This window comes from Chlorocebus sabaeus, chromosome 11, assembly GCF_047675955.1.
Source record: "Chlorocebus sabaeus isolate Y175 chromosome 11, mChlSab1.0.hap1, whole genome shotgun sequence".
In the NCBI taxonomy this organism is placed as follows: Eukaryota; Metazoa; Chordata; class Mammalia; order Primates; family Cercopithecidae; genus Chlorocebus; species Chlorocebus sabaeus.
Window position 1 is genome coordinate 6,604,525 of NC_132914.1, and position 18,506 is coordinate 6,623,030.

At 52.4% G+C, this 18,506-nt stretch overlaps 1 protein-coding gene across 2 annotated transcripts in view; it reads right to left on the reverse strand.

Moving 5' to 3' along the window:
* TNFRSF1A (TNF receptor superfamily member 1A) overlaps window positions 1–13,319 on the reverse strand; it is a 14,326-nt gene extending 1,007 nt beyond the window's left edge. Inside the window, exons 1-9 of one of the 2 annotated variants that reach the window (XM_007967329.3) lie at window positions 12,988–13,319; window positions 4,639–4,792; window positions 4,287–4,415; window positions 3,917–4,066; window positions 3,617–3,695; window positions 1,071–1,144; window positions 841–954; window positions 510–538; window positions 21–309 (exon numbers count right to left, since the gene is read on the reverse strand). In XM_007967329.3, the coding sequence (XP_007965520.1) occupies window positions 21–309; window positions 510–538; window positions 841–954; window positions 1,071–1,144; window positions 3,617–3,695; window positions 3,917–4,066; window positions 4,287–4,415; window positions 4,639–4,792; window positions 12,988–13,026 (1,057 nt within the window). In that variant the 5' untranslated portion in view covers window positions 13,027–13,319. Of the gene's footprint in view, window positions 1–20; window positions 310–509; window positions 539–840; window positions 955–1,070; window positions 1,145–2,424; window positions 2,532–3,616; window positions 3,696–3,916; window positions 4,067–4,286; window positions 4,416–4,638; window positions 4,793–12,987 lie in introns of those variants that run through there. The other variant, XM_073020416.1, reaches the window with a different exon arrangement.
* Between the last annotated feature and the right edge of the window lie 5,187 nt (window positions 13,320–18,506).

An 18,506-nucleotide genomic window follows, 5' to 3' on the forward strand; every position in this document is an offset into this window, starting at 1 on the left:
CCGCGGCAGGAGAAACTCACTGTCTAGGCTCTGTGGCTTGTGGGCGCTGTCCTCCCACTTCTGAAGGGGAGTGGGGATGGGGGCAGAGGCGAGGGCTGTTGCAAGGATGGGGTCAGCCCCCACGTAGGGTGGTGCCATCTCTCTGCGGGAAGCCGCGAAGTTGGGACAGTCACCGGGGGTATAGGTGGAGCTGGAGGTGAAGGTGGAACTGGGCATGGGACTGAAGCCCAGGGTGGGGGTGAAGCCTGGAGTGGGACTGAAGTTTGGGGTTGGGGCCAGGGGCTTAGTAGTAGTTCCTTCAAGCTCCCCCTGAAAGAGAGAAGGTGGCGCAGCATTAGTAGGGGAGCAAAAAACAACCCCGGCCCTCTTTATTCTGGATAGGGGCTGGGACTTAGAGGGAATGAGGCGACCCTCCGGGAGGTGTAGGATGATTCCAGGGGATCTGAGTATTAGGCAATTATGAGGAACGGTCAGGGACATCTGGGAGTAGCTCTCTGATTTCATCTCACCTCTTTTTCAGGTGTTGATTTCCCACAAACTGAGAAAAAAGAAAGAAAGCATCATAAATTTCACTTCCTCTCTCAGCCCTGGCACCCTAGACTCAGCTGGCAGTGGGGACTTGTGGTGACACGCCTCAGGGCCTATGTGGCCCCAGGGACGAGAGAGCTACTGATGCAGCTCAACCTCTCCCCAGCCATCCAGGGCCACCTTCTACCCAGAGTCCGCAGCAGTGTGAACTGAGGGGACATTCCTCACCTCCCTCCACATGTGTCCATCGCACCCACCCACATCCTCCCTCACCCCCACCAGCTCCACCTCCCTCCCAAAGGCCCCACTCACCAATGGAGTAGAGCTTGGACTTCCACCGTTGGTAGCGATACATTAAACCAATGAAGAGGAGGGATAAAAGGCAAAGACCAAAGAAGATGACCAGGGGCAACAGCACTGTGGTGCCTGGAGACAAAGCAGGTGTTGGTCAGAGGAGAGGGCAGAGGGGGGCCACAGGGATAGATGGATGGGTGGGGGCAAGGAGAGGGAGAGGGCAGGGGAGCATGGTCACTTCTCCTCACCTGAGTCCTCAGTGCCCTTAACATTCTCAGTCTGGGGTAGGCACAATTTGGTGCACTCCAGGGTTTTCTTACAGCTAAAAGAAGAGACGGCACTGGTGAATAGCAGCCCTACCATTGGAGGAACACAGAAAAACAGCAACACAGATTGTTGGACATCCTTTCTTTACAAATATTTTTGCTGTCTCTTGATATAATTTGTTTTGGGAACTGATGCAGAAGAATGAAACACAGTTAATCATAGAATCATTTAATTTTAGAATTGGCAGGGATCTTGAAAAGGTTGTGGAGAAAATGTGAGAAGCAGTCAGGGTCAGGGTGCAAATTCCAGTCCATTCCGTGGCTAGCAGTGTGAATCTAGGCAAGCCATTAACCCCCAAGCCTCGGTTTCCTCATCACCACAGGGATCACCCACCTCTCAGGATTGAGGATTAAGCAAAATGATTATACCTCATTTAATAAGTGCTTGAGAAGGTAACTAGCTCGCTGTTATGGGATTGCTGTTTCATCGCTGTTTTGCTGATAAGAATCCTTTCACAAAGAGAGGTTAAAGGGCTTTTTCTTAAATGACACTGCTAGTTACAATCCCTGACTTTGGGGAGGGGGAGTCAAACATGCATATGAAAAATTTAAAAATACATGTTACTGGGGCAGCCAGAGAGCACGCTGTAGAACTAGCAGAACTTCCACATTGGGAGTTGTCACTGGACAGTGTGGAGTGATGAGAACTCTATGGGGTGGTGCTGGAAGGAACTTGAGAGAATGAGTTCCCAGCAGGAAGCTGAAAGCAGGGAGAGGCACTTTAGCCCACCTCTCAAGCTCATGGTGAGAACCACACAGAATAGTATAAAAGTGCTTTCAGGAAGAAACGAAGCCAGGTGTAGTGGCTCACGTCTATAATCCCAGTACTTCGGGGGGCCCAGGCGGGTGGATCACAAGGTCAGGAGATTGAGACCATCAGGAGATCGAGACCATCCTGGCTAACACGGTGAAACCCCGTCTCTACTAAAAATACAAAAAAAATTAGCTGGGCATGGTAGCAGGCACCTGTAATCCCAGCTTCTCGGGAGGCTGAGGCAGGATAATGATGTGAACCCAGGAGGTGGAGCTTGCAGTGAGCCGCGATCGCACCATTGCACTCCAGCCTGGGCGATAGAGTGAGACTCCATCTCAAAAAAAAAAAAAAAGTGCTTTCAGGAAGAGACGAAGCCAGGTGCGGTGGCTCACGTCTATAATCCCAGCACTTTGGGAGGCTGAAGCGGGTGGATAACCAGGAGTTTGAGACCAGCCTGACCAAACTGGTGAAACTCCATCTGTACTAAAAATACAAAAATTAGCCAGGCATGGTGGCACATGCCTGTAATCCCAGCTACTCAGGAGGCTGAGGCAGGAGAGTTGCTTGAACCTGAGAGGCAGAGGTTGCAGTGAGCCAAGATTGTGCCACTGCATTCCAGCCTGGGCAACAGAGCAGGACTCTGTCTCAAAAAAAAAAAAAAAAAAAAAGATGAAGATTAATGAAAAATAAATAGCTCTGTGTCAGATGTGTTGCAGGTTTTGTTTGTTTGTTTGTTTTTGGTTCTCATGAATTCACCAAATGAATGTCATTATGCTTACTTTAAATATAAGAACGGTAAGGCCCAGGCCAGGCTTGGTGGCTCATGCCTGTAATCCTTGCACTTTGGGAGGCCGAGGCAGAGGATTGCTTGAGCCCAGGAGTCCGAGGCTAGCCTGGGCAACATCGTAGGACCCTGTCTCTACAAAAAGTAAAAAATTAGCTGGCTGTAGTGGTGTGTGCCTGTAGTCCCAGCTACTCAGGAGGCTAAGGCAAGAGGATGGCTTGAGCCCTGGAGGTGGAGGCTGAGCCATGGTTGTGCCACTGCACTCCAGCCTGGGTGACAGAATGAAACCCTGTCTCAAAAATAAACAAATAAATAAAAATCAGGCTCAGAGATGTTAAGAAACTTGCCCAAGGTCACGTAGCCAATAAGTGGCTATGCTGGGGTTCAAACTCTGAGAGCCCTCAGAGTTTATTCTTTGCAAGTGAGTGACAAGAACAGCCACTGTGGAGCCAGGAGTGAGGAGGCCTAGACAAAGAGACTAAGGGGGAAATACCATATTTCATCAAACCTAAGATGCCATCAAGAATAAAAGGCACTTTTCTTTACATGACTACCCAGACACACACAAAGCTGCCAATGAAACCTTGATGAATCATCAATTATAGGAAATTTGATTTCAGAGCTGTCAGAGTGTATGTCCTAGAATCAATGAACTATCATAGATCCTATGGCCCAAGAATCTACATATCTGAGTTGGAAGGGCTACAAGTCCTTGGGGCATGATCTTCTATCCTCAAAGACTCCTTAAGATTTGAAGAACAAGGGGAAGGACCACCTGGTGTCTTCACGAGGTGTCTCCCACTCAGCCAGTAGGAGCCTGAGCACTCTGGGGCATCCTGGCATCCATTGTCCCACTAGTGGCTCCCACCAAAGTCACCCATCCCAATCCATGCCACCATCCAGTGCCCAACAGCTCTCAGAGATACTCACTTACTACAGGAGACACACTCGTTTTCTCTTAGAAAGAACCCTGCATGGCAGGTGCACACGGTATTCTGTTTCTCCTGGCCTGCAGGGAGAAGTGCAGCACAGCTAAAGAAGGAGCACCCTGCACCCTCACCCCACAGGACAGAGGAAGTGACGAGGGACAGGGTGGGGGCGGCCAGAGAGGAGTTGGTCGTCAGACCCACAGACTATGGGAGGGGGAAGGAAAGGAAATGCCGCTACATGGGGAAGGGGCCAGCCCCTGTGGGGGGGGAGAAGGCTTGGCGTCAGGAGAGCTGCACTCACAGGAGAGGTGCACAGTCCCATTGGGGCAGAGGCTGCAATTGAAGCACTGGAAAAGGTTTTCACTCCAATAATACCGGTACTGGTTCTTCCTGCAGCCACACACGGTGTCCCGGTCCACGGTGCAAGAAGAGATCTCCACCTGGCCCATTTCTGGTGAGGGGAGAAGATGGGGTATGAGTTCTGCATCCTCCTGTCCCTGCATCCCCTTCCTGATATTCCCCTAAGCATGTGTCTGTCTCTGTAACACACACTCACATCCATGCAGTGTCCCACCCACACACACCTTCCTGCCCACACCAACCAGCCTGCACAGACAGGCATGCACACACCGGTCAAGACCCGCCTGACTCTCCAGCCTGTGCACACTCACCCTTTCGGCATTTGGAGCAGCTGAGGCAGTGTCTGAGGTGGTTCTCTGAAGCGGTGAAGGAGCCGCTCTCACACTCCCTGCAGTCCGTATCCTGCCCCGGGCCTGGACAGTCATTGTATAAGTAGGTTCCTGTGAATGGAGCAGCAGTTAGGCTGCAGGTGAGAGTTCAAGGAAGGAGCCCCATACTAGGGACAACAGCCAGAGCCAATTCCCTGAAGTCTCTAGGAGAGGAGGGAGGGAGAAAATCCCAGTCCAGGAGAGGCAGCAAAGTTAGGGAAGAACATCTGGAAGAAGCAGAGGAAGAAGCAGCACCCCAGACCTGAGGGCATTCACCGTTTCCACTTGCCCCTACCTTTGTGGCACTTGGTACAGCAAACGGAATTATTTTGAGGGTGGATATATTTTCCTTGGGGACACACACTATCTCTCTTCTCCCTGTCCCTGAGGGGAGGGACCAGTCCAATAACCCCTGAGGGGTATATTCCCACCAACAGCTCCAGGAGCACCTGGGGAAGAATCAGATAGAGGAGACACCATCAGGAGAGGGACGGATGGGAAGCTTAGGGGCAGCAGATCTAAAACTTCCCCAGCTCTGGCCGGGCGCGGTGGCTCAAGCCTGTAATCCCAGCACTTTGGGAGGCCGAGACAGGCGGATCACGAGGTCAGGAGATCGAGACCATCCTGGCTAACACGGTGAAACCCCGTCTCTACTAAAAAATACAAAAAACTAGCTGGGCGAGGTGGCGGGCGCCTGTAGTCCCAGATACACGGGAGGCTGAGGCAGGAGAATGGTGTAAACCTGGGAGGCGGAGGTTGCAGTGAGCTGAGATCCAGCCACTGCACTCCAGCCCAGGCGACAGAGCAAGACTCCGTCTCAAAAAATAAATAAATAAAATAAAAAATAAAAAATAAAAAAAAAAATAAATAAATAAAACTTCCCCAGCTCAAGTCCTTCCTTGTAAAACATTCTGCGCAGGCCAACCCACTCACCAAGGTTAGAGTTCTTCCTTGAATCTTAGACAGTTGGGATCATACAATCTGATGCTTATTGTTCTCTAGTTGTCCTGTGTGTTCATTTTTGTTCCCTCAACTCAAAGCTAGTAGGCCCCAGACCTAAGCTGTATTTTTTTTTTTTTTTTGAGACAGATCTTGCTCTGTTGTCCAGGTTGGAGTGCAGTGATAAAATCACTGCAGCCTCCACCACCCACACTCAAGTAGTCCTCCCACCTTAGCCTCCTGAATAGCTGGGACTACAGGCGTGCACCACCATGCCCAGCTAATTTTTTTTTATTTTTAGTAGAGGCAGGGTCTTGTTACGTTGCTCAGGCTGGTCTCAAAATCCTGAGCTCAAGTGATCCTCCCACCTTGACTTCCCAAAGTGCTAGGATTACAGGCATGAGTTCACCCCTGTATTTTATCCTTACTGTGAAATCCCCCACAGCAGCTAACAGTGCTGGACACAGGGCAGACGTTGAAAGGATGTGTTTTTGCTTGGGAATTGGTAGGTTACTTCAGTGATGGCCCTTTCTTCCAACAAGCAGCCCTAAAGATTGGGGCGGTGTTTCTCCCTCTGGGTGCTGGGTTCACCGTGTGATTGCTTTGTGAACATTCACAGAGGTAAACAGTGAGGATCTGTGCACATCCCGGGAGTATTTCTTCTTTTTTTTTTTATTTTTTGTTTTTTTGAGACGGAGTCTCGCTCTGTCGCCCGGGCTGGAGTGCAGTGGCCGGATCTCAGCTCACTGCAAGCTCCGCCTCCCGGGTTCACACTATTCTCCTGCCTCAGCCTCCCAAGTAGGTGGGACTACAGGTGCCCGCCACCTCGCCCGGCTAGTTTTTTGGTTTTTTAGTAGAGAGGGGGTTTCACCGTGTTAGCCAGGATGGTCTCGATCTCCTGACCTCGTGATCCGCCCGTCTGGGCCTCCCAAAGTGCTGGGATTACAGGCTTGAGCCACCACGCCCGGCCCCGGGAGTATTTCTAAAAAGGTCAGCTGGTGGTGGGGGCGAGTGATGTTCCTGTGAGCTCCACTCCTGGGGAGTGGGCAGAAGCAGAAGGAAGTTTCTTTACATGCTTGTATCAAACCTTACTCTGCCTCCTGCCCTCACATTCCCTGACCCATCCCCTCCACCTCAAAATTTACACAAACACCCGGGGTTGGCAATGACAAATGGGGAGGAGAGTAAAAGGGAAAGGTTGGGGATCCCACATGGGTAGACGGGGGACAAAGTTGAGATGGGGGGAGGAGTGGGCAAAGGTGTACAGGACACTCAAATAGAGCTAGCCAAGGCTAGTGACTCAGCTTGAGTCAGGTGGGAGCTGAGGGCGTGCTGGGGAGTCCTGGAGCCCCCTGCACGCCATGGTATTCTGGAAGGTATGCTTTGCAGTCTCAGGCCAACCCCACAGCAGCTAAATGGCTTGTCCTGTTCTGGCATCAGTGCCAGGAAAGCAAAGCCAGGAGTGAATATTTAGCTCCAACTTGGACTTTGATCTCTGCCAGCTTCATTTCTGGTTTTCCCTGGGCTTCGGTTTTTTGTTTTTTTTTTTTCTTTACTATAGGAGACACTTTGTGTAAAGATAAGAGGGTGTCCTCAACCTCTGTTCAACACTGAGGAGCAACTGACTCACCAGATCACAGAAACCCTGGGGCAGGGAAGGAGGGCCAGGCGGCCCACAGCCACCCAGCCTCACCAACTCCACATTTCAGAGCAGGAGGCCAGTCACACCCTGAGTCAGCCAGTGGGAGATGCTGCAGCTGTAGGTGCGCAGGCCCGGAAGTTCAAGCCTCAGCCGCAAACATGGGAAGTCACACGCAGAAACACAACAGCAGCCCCCGCAGGTGGAGGTGTGCACCCCTGCTCAGAGGACAACCTTCCCCAGCCCACGCCAGCCAACGCCGTGCCACCTCCCCTGAGAACAGGACTGGGGCTTCCAGGGCAACAGGAAGGGTTTGGGGTGGTGATGGGAAGAACTTCCCAATCCTGAAAGTGTGGTTCCTTTCCCTGAAGAAGTTGTTGGAGCACCTAAGGTCACTGGCACTTTGAATCCCATCCAGGGAGCTTGAGGCAGAGTCAACAGGCAGAGACAGAGTCATGACGAAGAACTGGGGGACGCCAACCCCAGACAGCCTTAAAGGGAGCTTTTCAGGGACCTCTGGCCAGTGGGGGATGAGCCTCCCTGCGGGGAGGGAGGGAGAGAGGCTTTCTCAGGCCACATGTTCCCTTCTCTTTCCAGCACTCTGGGGGTTAAATCAAATCCGGGAAAGGGAAATATTTTCCCAGCAACTCCGCCCCAGTGACTCAGGCCAGAGGGAGGGAGATCCAGGGAGGGGAGAGGGAACTAGCAGCTTCCCCAGCTCCTCAAGGGTCATGAGTCAGCAGAAAGGCAGAAGGCACCAGCCTGCAAGAGGGACTCCATCTAATCCCTTCTTCCTATGGCCCAGTCCCTCCCTCCCATCCCCACTCAACCCCCTTTCAACCCCTCCCCTTTCTAAAAGCCAGGCCACAGACCCTTGTCCCACTTGGCCCTCATGTTCCGGAAAATGCCTCCCTCTCCCCATTCCATCCCAAAGGGAAGTCTCCCTCGACCCTGGCTTCCGCCCATCAGGTCTGTGCCCTCCCCTCCCTGAGGGCCACTTGGCTCCTCCTAGCCCCTCAGCATCCTTTAGCTGAGGCCCCGCCCCAGCTCCTCCTCCCAGTTCAACACCCGTCCCGTCCCGTGAGCTCTAACTCCAGCCCCCAACACTCCCCAGTCCCAGCAGGAAGCATGCCGAGGCTGCCCTCCCCCGCTGGGTTCACTGCATTCCCACAGCCTGGCTGGTTCTGGCCAGCTGTGCTGGGTTTGGGGGCCTCCTCCTTAGGGGGACCCCAAGGGGGTCCCCAGACAATCCTTAGGAAATAAGGCCAGTTCTGAGTCTCCACAGCCCCTCCCCAAGACCACTGGCAGCACAGGGAAGGCTCCAGAGCCCTGAACCCCCACTTCCAGGAACGAGGGAGCAGGCGAGAAGGGATGCCAGACGGAAGAACCAGCCCTGCTTCCCAGGCTTCCCCTGGCCCCCAGAATGCTCCGGGTCAGCCCTCCTGACCCCTGGGAGCCAGGGCCCTCAGACTCCCCACCACTGGGCACCACTGCTGGCATCAGCTGGCCCCAGTGAGCCCAGTCCTCAGCAGTTGCATAAGTGAAGCAAAACAGCCGAAACAGGAGGTGAGCTCTTCAGGCCCAGACTCCAGCCTGGAGCAGAAGGGCAGGAAGCTGGGGTGCCTGTGGAGAGACAGTTGAGGGGGTGGCCCAACACCCCTCCAACTCCCCCACAATTTCCGCCAGAGAAGGCTTTAAAGTGTGACTTCCTGTGCTGGGGCTGCAGAGTGGGGAGGCGAAGCTGAGATCGGCCTTGTGGTCTGACCCTGATCCAGCCACCTTGCAGGGACCCAATCAGCCTTCCTTTCCCCCTCATTCATGTGTCTGTTCATTTAATGTCAAGATGTTGGGGGAGGTCATGGCAGCTTCTCCTCCGAGGGCCCAGCTGAGATCCCATCTCCCTCCCATGAAGCCTCCATTGATGATATCTGTTTCCTCCACCCCATCTCCTGAGACCCACAGCCCCTGTGGGCTCAACTCACGTGAACTGACCCTATCTACTTTTGGCTCTTATCATAATATGGTTATGTTGGTTGACAGATAGGATCTCCCCAAAGTGACCACGAACCTTGTAAGATGACAGATCAAATGATGTGTTGGTCAGAAAGTGTCTTATCCTCCCCTGGTGTCCTCTCAGCTCCCAGAACCAGGCCTCCAGACTGGGAGCAGATAAATACAGATCAACTGATCGATCTAATGACACATCTGTCTTCCACTCTGGTGGAAGCCAGTGATTCTCAAAGACGGAGATGAGGAGACAGCACCCCTGGTAGGAATGTATTTATCTCCAGGGGAGAGTTTTCAGACCATCCCCCCACCTCCCCACACACAAGCACACACACCCTTACTGAAGAGTCTGGTGTGCTCCTCTCCTTTTGAGAACCACTGATGAGTGAACACAGTGTGTCCGAATGATACAAAGGCAGAAAGAAGTTGGAGCACCTCTCCTCTAGCTTGGTAGGTGCACCCTTCCACACGACCATTCCCCTGGCCCTTAACATGCCCCAAACGGAATTCATCCATCTCCTCACCTAGACAAATGTCACACCATCGACTTCCCGGATGAACGCTGAGACCCTGCCACGCTCCCTCCCCAGGGCCCTGTCCCCATCCCTGCTGCCATCCCATGTGTCAGTTCCTCTTGCAAGGCCTCCCTCTGTGATCTCTCAGCCCTCTTTGCATCCCTGGGTTGCCTCACACCTGGGTTACTGCAGTTGTCTTCTAGCCTCTCTTCTGCTCCCACCCATCCTACACATTTTTTATCTTCATTCCAGCTTTAACTGGCACGCACAAGTGTGTGAACCTTCCTTTCCATCTCCAGAGCCTGGCTCCAAACACTTCCATGGTCATGGAAATGATCTGAATGGGCACCTCCAGGGATGCCTCACTTCTCTCTTTTTTTTAAAACAGGGTCTCACTCTGTCACCCAGGGTGAAGTGCAGTGGCACACTCATAGCTCACTGCAACCTTCGCCACCAGGATGGAATGTAGTGGTGTGGTCAGGGCTCACTACAACCTCCACCTCCTGGGCCCAAGCGATTCTCCTGAGCTCAGTCTCCCGAATGCTGGGATGACAAGCACGCCCCACCATGCCCCGCTGATCTTTTTTTGTACAGACAAGGTTTTACTGTGTTGCCCAGGCTAGTCTCGAACTCCTGGACTCAGGCAATCCTCACGCCTCGGCCTCCTGAAGCGCTAGAATTACAGGCATGAGCCACGGCACCCATCTGAGATGCCTCACCTCACTTCTAATCACAGTCCAGGCACAGAGTGTGCCCTAGAACAGCTTCTGAATAAACGAATGAATGAATTCCTCCACCTGGGACCATATTCAACGCTCTTCCTCCATCCTCTCCCCGACTCCCTCTAATTTTCCCATTCATATTTCTTAGTGTTTCTCAACATGGTCTTTCCACTCCCACCAAGGTGTCTGATTTCCTGCCACCCTGCCCATCAACACAAAATCCCATCTCTCCATTCCTCTCCCCTTCCTCACATCAGTGTCCGATTCTGCCTCCCTCCTTTATAGCTACCCTGACAGGCAGTGACTTCAGATGTCAGCTCCACATCCACTTTTCTATGAGGCTTTCCCTCCCCCATCCCATCGGACCCATCTCTTGTTCCTTAATTCATTCAGCAAATAGCTAAGGAGTACCGTTTATGTGACAGGTCCTGTATGGGTGCTAGGGATGCTGAGGTGGATAATACACAGCTCGTGCTCTCAAGAACTCTCGCTTGAGTCAAAGACAGTCAGTTAGTTGTTGGCACTGACATCTATACAGGGAATGCTGCAGTTGCACGGTGAAGGACACTGAAGCAGCGTGGGGAAGCTCCTGAATTTTCTGGAGCTGAGCACAGGAGCTGAGACCGGCTAAGCAAGGCAAGGCAGTGGACTAAGGCTCGTCTCCTTCCCCAGTTATTTCTCCTCCCATTGGTGCTCCAGGACACCACATCACCATGCATTTGTGGATATTTTCCTCTGGATTGCTCTGACATCATTTTTCACTGTAAGCCATCTTGGTTCCTAGGCTGTAAGCTCTTTGAGAGCAGCAAAATCCTGTTTGCTTTGCCACCATCTCTCCTGTATCATTCTTCCCTACTCCCCTACCTCACCTCGCCGCCCCCCTGACCCCCGTCCACCCCCAACACAGTGAGCTCTGCATTGCCCATTGAATGGTGAGACATTCAGAAGGATGTTGCATTCCCTTTGTTTCCCCTTTCCCCCAGCTCCAGGCCAGGCTTCTGTCTCTTAGGAGACGTAATCCCACCTGGGCTGAAGCACCCCAGGACCCAGGCACTTCCCTTTACCTGTTCAGGCTACATTTACCCTCTATTTTCCAAACACAGATAGCCACCCAGTAATTACTACTAATCACAGCAATATAAACACTTTATTGAGTGCTTTCTATTTGCTACAACCTGTTCCCCTGATGGACTGTCAAAGCTGTGGGCAGGGATTTCGTTCTCTGCTGTAATCCCAGCACCTATCACAGTGTCTAGCGCAGAGTGCACACTTAACAAATCAAAGGAACACTTAACATGTATCAGTCTATTCAATCTTCAAAACAACAGTATGAGGTCATGACTATGACTCCCGTTGTGGAGATAAAGAAACAAAGGCATGGAAGGTTAGGTTATAGAAGCTGCTCCTGTTCGTGCAGCAGGTGCGTGAGGGAGCCAGGGCCGCCCCCAAACAGAAAACAGAAGCAGGATTTCAGGGCAGCTGGCTGGTGGGGGAGATCGTGGGGGGAAGGACAGCGGGAGGAAGGGAAGAGGGGGTGGGACTAAGGAGGAGGGAGAAGGAGAAGAGTGAGACCCTGACAAGGGACGTGCCGCTTGGGGACCTGAGGCTGGAAATGTGGGACCAGAGCGGAGCAGAGAGGAGGGGAAGGAGGACTAGCGAGAAAAGATTTCAAAAAAAGAGGCTCTGAGAAGTCTGAGGAGAGTCTGGGGAGATTGTTGGAAAGAAAGGAATGGTGGCAGAGGAAAAGTATAAGGCACTAAAGAGAGGGAAGGTAGGCGCAGCCTTCAGAGGCCGGGCAGGGCAGGGCCACAACAGGACAGGGAAAATCTGCCCAACTAGATGGGCCCAGGGCATCTGAACAGGATGATTCCCGGGCCAAGACGTGGAGGACGATCAAGGATACATTGAAACAAGGCTGAGGCCAGAGAAAGGGACATTTTCCAGTGACGAAAACAACTTTCTACCAACTTCCCCAAACTGAACCATAGAATAAGAAACCCAAGGATTGTTGTTTAGCTCTGTGGAAAGCAGCGGGGAGGGGAAGCTGGAGGACAGGCCCAGCGACACTGACCAGGTGGGGGTAGGGCTAGCTCCCTGGGAAGGCTCAGTCCCACAGAGGCCACCCGCCTAGCAGCAGGCAGAAGGGTAAAGAATGTCCCCAGGTGAGAGACCGGGGCTTGGCCAGGGTACTGGGGACGCTGTCCACTGGGTTGCCCTGCCCCATCCAGTGTCCCAGCCCATTCTCAAATACCTCCCACCACAGGCATCCCAAACCCACCACACCACCCCATCCCCACTCCTCAACTCACTCCCCCACTTCACCAGCCGCCAAACTCCTGCCCTACAGGGTGTGCTTTGCCAGGTTCCACAGGCAGCCCTGCCTCCCCACGGCCCAACGCACTGCAGGCCAGCCAGCTGACTGGAGGGACAGAATTCAGAACCGTCTGGACTCTCAGAGCGCTAACCTTCCTACTCCCACTCCTTTCCTTTCCCCGCCAAATCTGCCCCACCCTGGGCCTCTCACCTGCCCACATTCCCTTGGCCCTCACCAACTTCCACGGCTGTCAGGGCTCAGGGCTTCCTTTTACTCTCTCCCTTTCAAACTTCTCCCATTCCCCTGCCTCAGCGCAGCCCCTACTCCAAGCGGTGGATGCATGGGGAACCCCACACTGGCAGTGGCTGAGGTTAGGACCTGCAGGCCTGAAGCCGGCGCCAGGACCAGGCCCGGGCAGGAGAGGCTCGGCCCCCTCCCGCAGAGGGCCCACGCCCGCCGGGCGGTGCCTCGCCCACCAGCCCATTCTTCCCTTTGTCCCTGGTCTCACCAGTGGCAGCAGTAGGTCAGGCACGGTGGAGAGGCCCATGCCAGACAGCTATGGCCTCTCACTCCCCCATTTGGGCTCAGGACAGTGTGGCAGCGGCAGCGCTGGCGGTTTCCCGGGACTCGGTCTGTCCAGGACGTCCCAAGTGCCTTGGGGTGACAGTTGAGGGTTGAGACTCGGGCATAGAGACCACGGCCTGGTTCCAGTGATCTTGAACCCCAAAGGCCAGAACTGGAGCCTGAGTCCAGAGAATTCTGAGAAAATTAAAGCAGAGAGGAGGAGAGAGGAGGTGGGAGGGGAAGAGTGAGGCGGTGTTGCAACATCGGGACAGGAAGAGCAGGAGGAGGAGGCCAGAGGAGGCGGGAGGAGGAGGCCCAAGGTTCTTTAACTCTTTGTAGTCCAGTCACAAGCGCAAGAGTCTCAGATCTGGCTGCCTTGCGCCCCCAACCCACCCATCCGACCACTCCCAACCAAACACCAAGGGGCAATAAGCCGCTTCCCCGCATCACTAGCCTTTCCCAAAGGAACACAGCAGTGAAAGACCCAGCGTTTGGGAGTCAAATTCTCTGGGTTCCAGTTCAGAATGCTTAGCTTCTTAGCTGGGTGATCTCGGATACATAACTGAACCTCTCTGGGTCTGTTTTCCAATTTGCAGAGTGGAGATAACCTGTCTCCTGGGGTTCCTGCAAAGATTTGTTCAGACACAAGAGATATAGATAAGTGTCTGACACATGATAGGTACTCCATGTCCCTTAGTAATCCTCCCCTTTACTCCACAATTCTTCACTAGCCAGCCTCCTAGTCTCCCTCTTTCTTGGGAATTTACCGATCCAATCCAAACCTCAAAGTAAGTCCTAACCCTCATTTTCTGCCCTGACTGGGTCCCTGCTACTTCTCACCCCAGGTCTCATCCAGTCGCTGCCTGACCAGGTCCCCCCACCCTGCCCCACTGTTGATCCTGGCTCTGCCACCAATCATGGGACATCAGGCAACTCCTCTCCTAAGCCTCTGTTGGTTCCTCATTTATTAAATAGGGGTAACAATGCCTGCCCACCTATATGGGGAGAGTGATACCATGAGCATCAATGAGACATATCCACGAAGCTGCCGTGGAAATAAAGATATCTCCATCAGGTGTTCCTAGTATATTCCCAGTGCTCTTTTCCTAAATATTCCGATACATCAATTATAACTAACCTTAGAGATCATCTACTACAACCCCTTAGGTTTTTTTTATTTCTTCATTTGCTTGTTTTTCATTTTTGTGTTTGTTTCGAGGGTCCGCTCTGTTTCCCAAGCTGGAGTGCGGTGGTACCATCACAGCACACTGCAGCCTCGACCTCCCAGGCTCAAGTAATTCTCCCACCTCAGCCTCCCAAGTAGCTGGGACTATAGGTGCATACCACCATGCCCGGGTAATTTTTGTACTTTTTATAGAGACAGGGTCTCGCCATGTTACACAGGCTGGTCTTGAACTCCTGGGTCCAAGCGATCTGCCCACCTCAGCCTCCCAAAGATCTAGGATCACAGGTGTGAGCCACCATGCCCGGCCAACCTCCTGGTTTTATAGAGGAGAAAACTGAGGTCCAGAAACCCAGTGTGCCAGGAGGCAGAGCCAACCGAGAACCCCAGACTCCTGACTCCCGGTCCAAGGGCCGTTTTGGCTATGAGACACACACTGCCACTTTTTCTGTCACTGAGTCAGACCCCACATCCTGACTCTGGTTACTTTATGCCATCCCCACTGATGCAGACATCTCCCAAGAGAATCCTACAACAAAGGTACAGCATTTACCCAACTATCTTCTTGGTACAATGACCTTTCCTACACCCGCCCAAGGGCCTTCAGCTGCTGAGGCAGCTAGAAATGCAGGGAGAAAGAGAAGAGGGAGGCCCTAGGGCTTTGGAACTTGAAATCAGAGCTTGTCACCCCTTCTCCCTCTGAAATGACCTCCCAGCCCCAAGTCCTCGGTCCCCTGGCTCTTCCTGGCTTCCCCTCTGTGATCCGTACATGAGAATGGAGCTTCTGTGTCCCTCACTGCTGGGGGAGCTGACTTTACTCCGTCCCATCATCCAGCTTCTGGAGAACTGTAGGGTTGAAAGTGGATTCAGAAAGGAAGCAGCTCACCACCATCACAAAGGTAGACCCCGGGGACAGTAGAAGCGAACCCAAAGCAGAGTCCTTGAAGAAGCAGGGGCCTTAGAATCAAGTGCAAGTTTCCAGTATGAAGCAGTGAGAAGAACCTCAGTCTGCTCATCTAAAAAATGGGAAACTTGCTGGTACCCTTCACAGAACTGGCTTGATGCTTAAATCAAGCATATAAAGTGTTTAGCAAGCGTTTGCCTTATATTAAGCATTTAATAATTGGTAGCAATTATTATTATTATTTTTGAAACAGGAGCTTGCTCTGTCACCCAGGCTAAAGTGCAAATGGTGCAATCATAGCTCACCTAACCTAGAACTCCTGGCCTCAAGTTAGCCTCCCACCTCAGCCTTCCAAGTGGCTAAGACTACCATCGCACGCCACTATGCCCAGCTAGTTGTATTAATGATTAATAACAACTTCAGAAGGATAAGTGATACAGGGGAGTGTGGTATGGGAGAGGGCGGCAAAAAAAAAAAAAAAAAAAAAGGCAGAGCGCAGCGGCTCATGCCTGTAATCCCAGCACTTTGGGAGGTTGAGGCGGGCGAATCACAAGGTCAGGAGTTCGAGACCAACCTGACCAACATGGTGAAACCCTGTGTCTACTAAAAATACAAAAATTAGCCAGGCATGGTGGCCCGTGCCTGTAATCCCAGCTATTCATGAGGCTGAGGCAGGAGAATTCCTTGAACCCGGGAGGCAGCGGTTGCAGCGAGCCAAGATCCTGCCACTTTACTCCAGCCTGGCCGACAGAGCGAGACTCTGTATCAAAAAAAGAAACCAACTTCAACGTCCTATTTTTTTTTTTTTTTTTTTTTTTGAGATAGAGTTTCACTCTTGTTGCCCAGGCTGAAGTGCAGTGGCACAATCTCGGCTCACTGCAAGCTGCGCCTTCCAGGTTCATGCCATTCTCCTGCCTCAGCCTTCCAAGTAGCTGGGACTATAGGCACCCACCACCACGCCTGGCTAATTTTTTTTTTTTTTTTTTTTTTTTGATACAGAGTCTCACTCTGTCATCCAGGCTGGAGTGCAGTGGCACAATCTAGGCTCACTGCCAGCTCCACCTCCTGGGTTCACGCCATTCTCCTGCCTCAGCCTCCCGAGTAGCTGGGACTACAGGCACCTGCCACCTCCCCTGGCTAATTTTTTGTATTTTTAGTAGAGACGGGGTTTCACCGTGTTAGCCAGGATGGTCTTGATCTCCTGACCTCGTGATCTGCCCACCTCGACCTCCCAAAGTGCTGGGATTATGGGCTTGAGTCACCGTGCCCAGCCTGGCTAAGTTTTTTTTGTATTTTTAGTAGAGATGGGGTTTCACCATGTTAGCCAGGATGGTCTCGATCTCCTGACCTTGTGATCCACCTGCCTCCACCTCTCAAAGTGCTGGGATTACAGGTGTGAGCCACTGCACCCGGCCTTTTTTTTCTGATAGAGTTTCGCTCTTGTTGCCCAGGCCGAAGTGCAGTGGCACAATCTCGGCTCACTACAACCTCCACCTCCCAGGTTCAAGCAATTCTCCTGCCTCAGCCTTCCAAGTAGCTGGGATTATAGGCATGTGCCATCATGCCAGGCTAATTTTTTGTATTTAGGAGAGACTGGGTTTCTCCATGTTAGATAGGCTAGTCTTGAACTCCTGACTTCAGGTAACACCCACCTCAACCTCCCAAAGTGCTGGGATTACAGGCGTGAGCCTCCGCGCCCGGCCTCAATGTCCTATTCTTAATGTTAAAAGGTATTTCTAATAGTCTGTGCAAAGTGCCAAAGCTGTGACACATAGCCTGCCACAAAAGGAGAATATTGTTCAATATTTAGGATAAATGCTCATTTACTCAATAACTTTACAACTTTGACATATGTCGTATTAAATTTTTCAATAAAATTTTGTTTAGAAAAAAAGAAAAGATGGTGAGAAGTGGGTGGATCTAGGAATATGAAAAGCCAACACGTTTTGTGGAGGAGGTGAGAATGAGACCATCATCCCTCCAGGGATAGAAAAAAATCATGGTCAGAGGAGATGGAGAAACAGGAAAGGGGCAGACTGGGGATGGCAGAATTGGCTGTTTGGGTTTGTAGAGCAAAGGATGAAGAAAACAGCTACAGAGAGCAGTGACCTTCCTCCCCCATGTCACACACATAGGTGCGTGCACGTGCACACACACACACACACACACACACACACACAGGCACATGCTTAACCCAAAGGGTCACCGAACTCCAAGTCCAGGTGACGTGGGTTCTAGCCCCAGACCTGCCATTCAGACTCCACGTGTCACAGGGTGGCAGGGTGAGTCATAGAAAGGGAGCTGGGTTCATGGCTAGTTCTGTAAGAATTATGAAGTTCAGCAAGTCACTTCAACTACTAAGCCTGATAAGGAAAATGAGTCAACTTGAACCCTTTTATTGCTAACAGCTTGATTCCAACTCCTAGCCCCAGGGTCCAGGAGTAACCCATAGACAAGCGAATGGAGATAAGGAGACAGCTCCGGGGGGGAAAAAGCAAGAGGCAAGAGAAGCAGGAGTCTGGGGGAGCTGACTGCAGTCATCCGTAATACATCTGGCTGTGTCCAGCAGGTCCTCCCGCCCCAGCCAGAGGAGAGGGCGCTGGGGCCCAGGCGGGCCGAGGCTGAAGCTGAGCGGGCAGACAAGGGCAGTCTGCACCTGAGGGCTCTGACGGAGGAGAACGCTGAAGCAACACCATTTCCCCTTCATCAGCTCAAGTCTAAGAAAGGGAAGTCAGCAGTCGCCACACCGTATTAGGTCATGACCCTGTCTATCTTCCTATCCCCGTCACCAGCTCCTTCTCCTCCTTCCCCAAGGTCTTCCCCCTTTGGCTCCTCAGAACAGGAAGGCTGCAATTAAGATGAATAAGACTAAGGTGGCAGGGACAGAATCCCCCAAGATGGTGAGAAAGGGGTCACTTCCGGATTCCAGGTCTTATGCTGGCGTGGGGGAGAAGCCAGGGTCAGAGAGCTGGAATTCCACTCGCACATCCTTCAGCCTCTCCCTGGAGCTCAGTCTCTGCTCTACTAAAGCTGGGAGGATTCCTTGTGCCCCTCTCTGCAATCATGTACCAATAAGACCACATAAGGCTTTGCATTTCCGGGAGAAACTGGCCTGAGCCTCATGATCCTCCACCACCACCAGGCGGCTGATGGGAGGCAGGCAGATGACGGTTCATCGCCTCCAGGTGGTAAGTGGGACTCAGAAAATGTAGTGGCGGAGGTGGGGAGGTTAGTGATGATGGTGACTAAAGGAGAGAAGGAAAAGGAGGTTCAGACACTGGAGAGGGTAAGTCTCCCCAAACACTGCGAGGTAGGTCCCCTGAAGGGACGGCACCATGTCTTCCCCCTTCCACCCTAACATGGAAGATGCTCATGG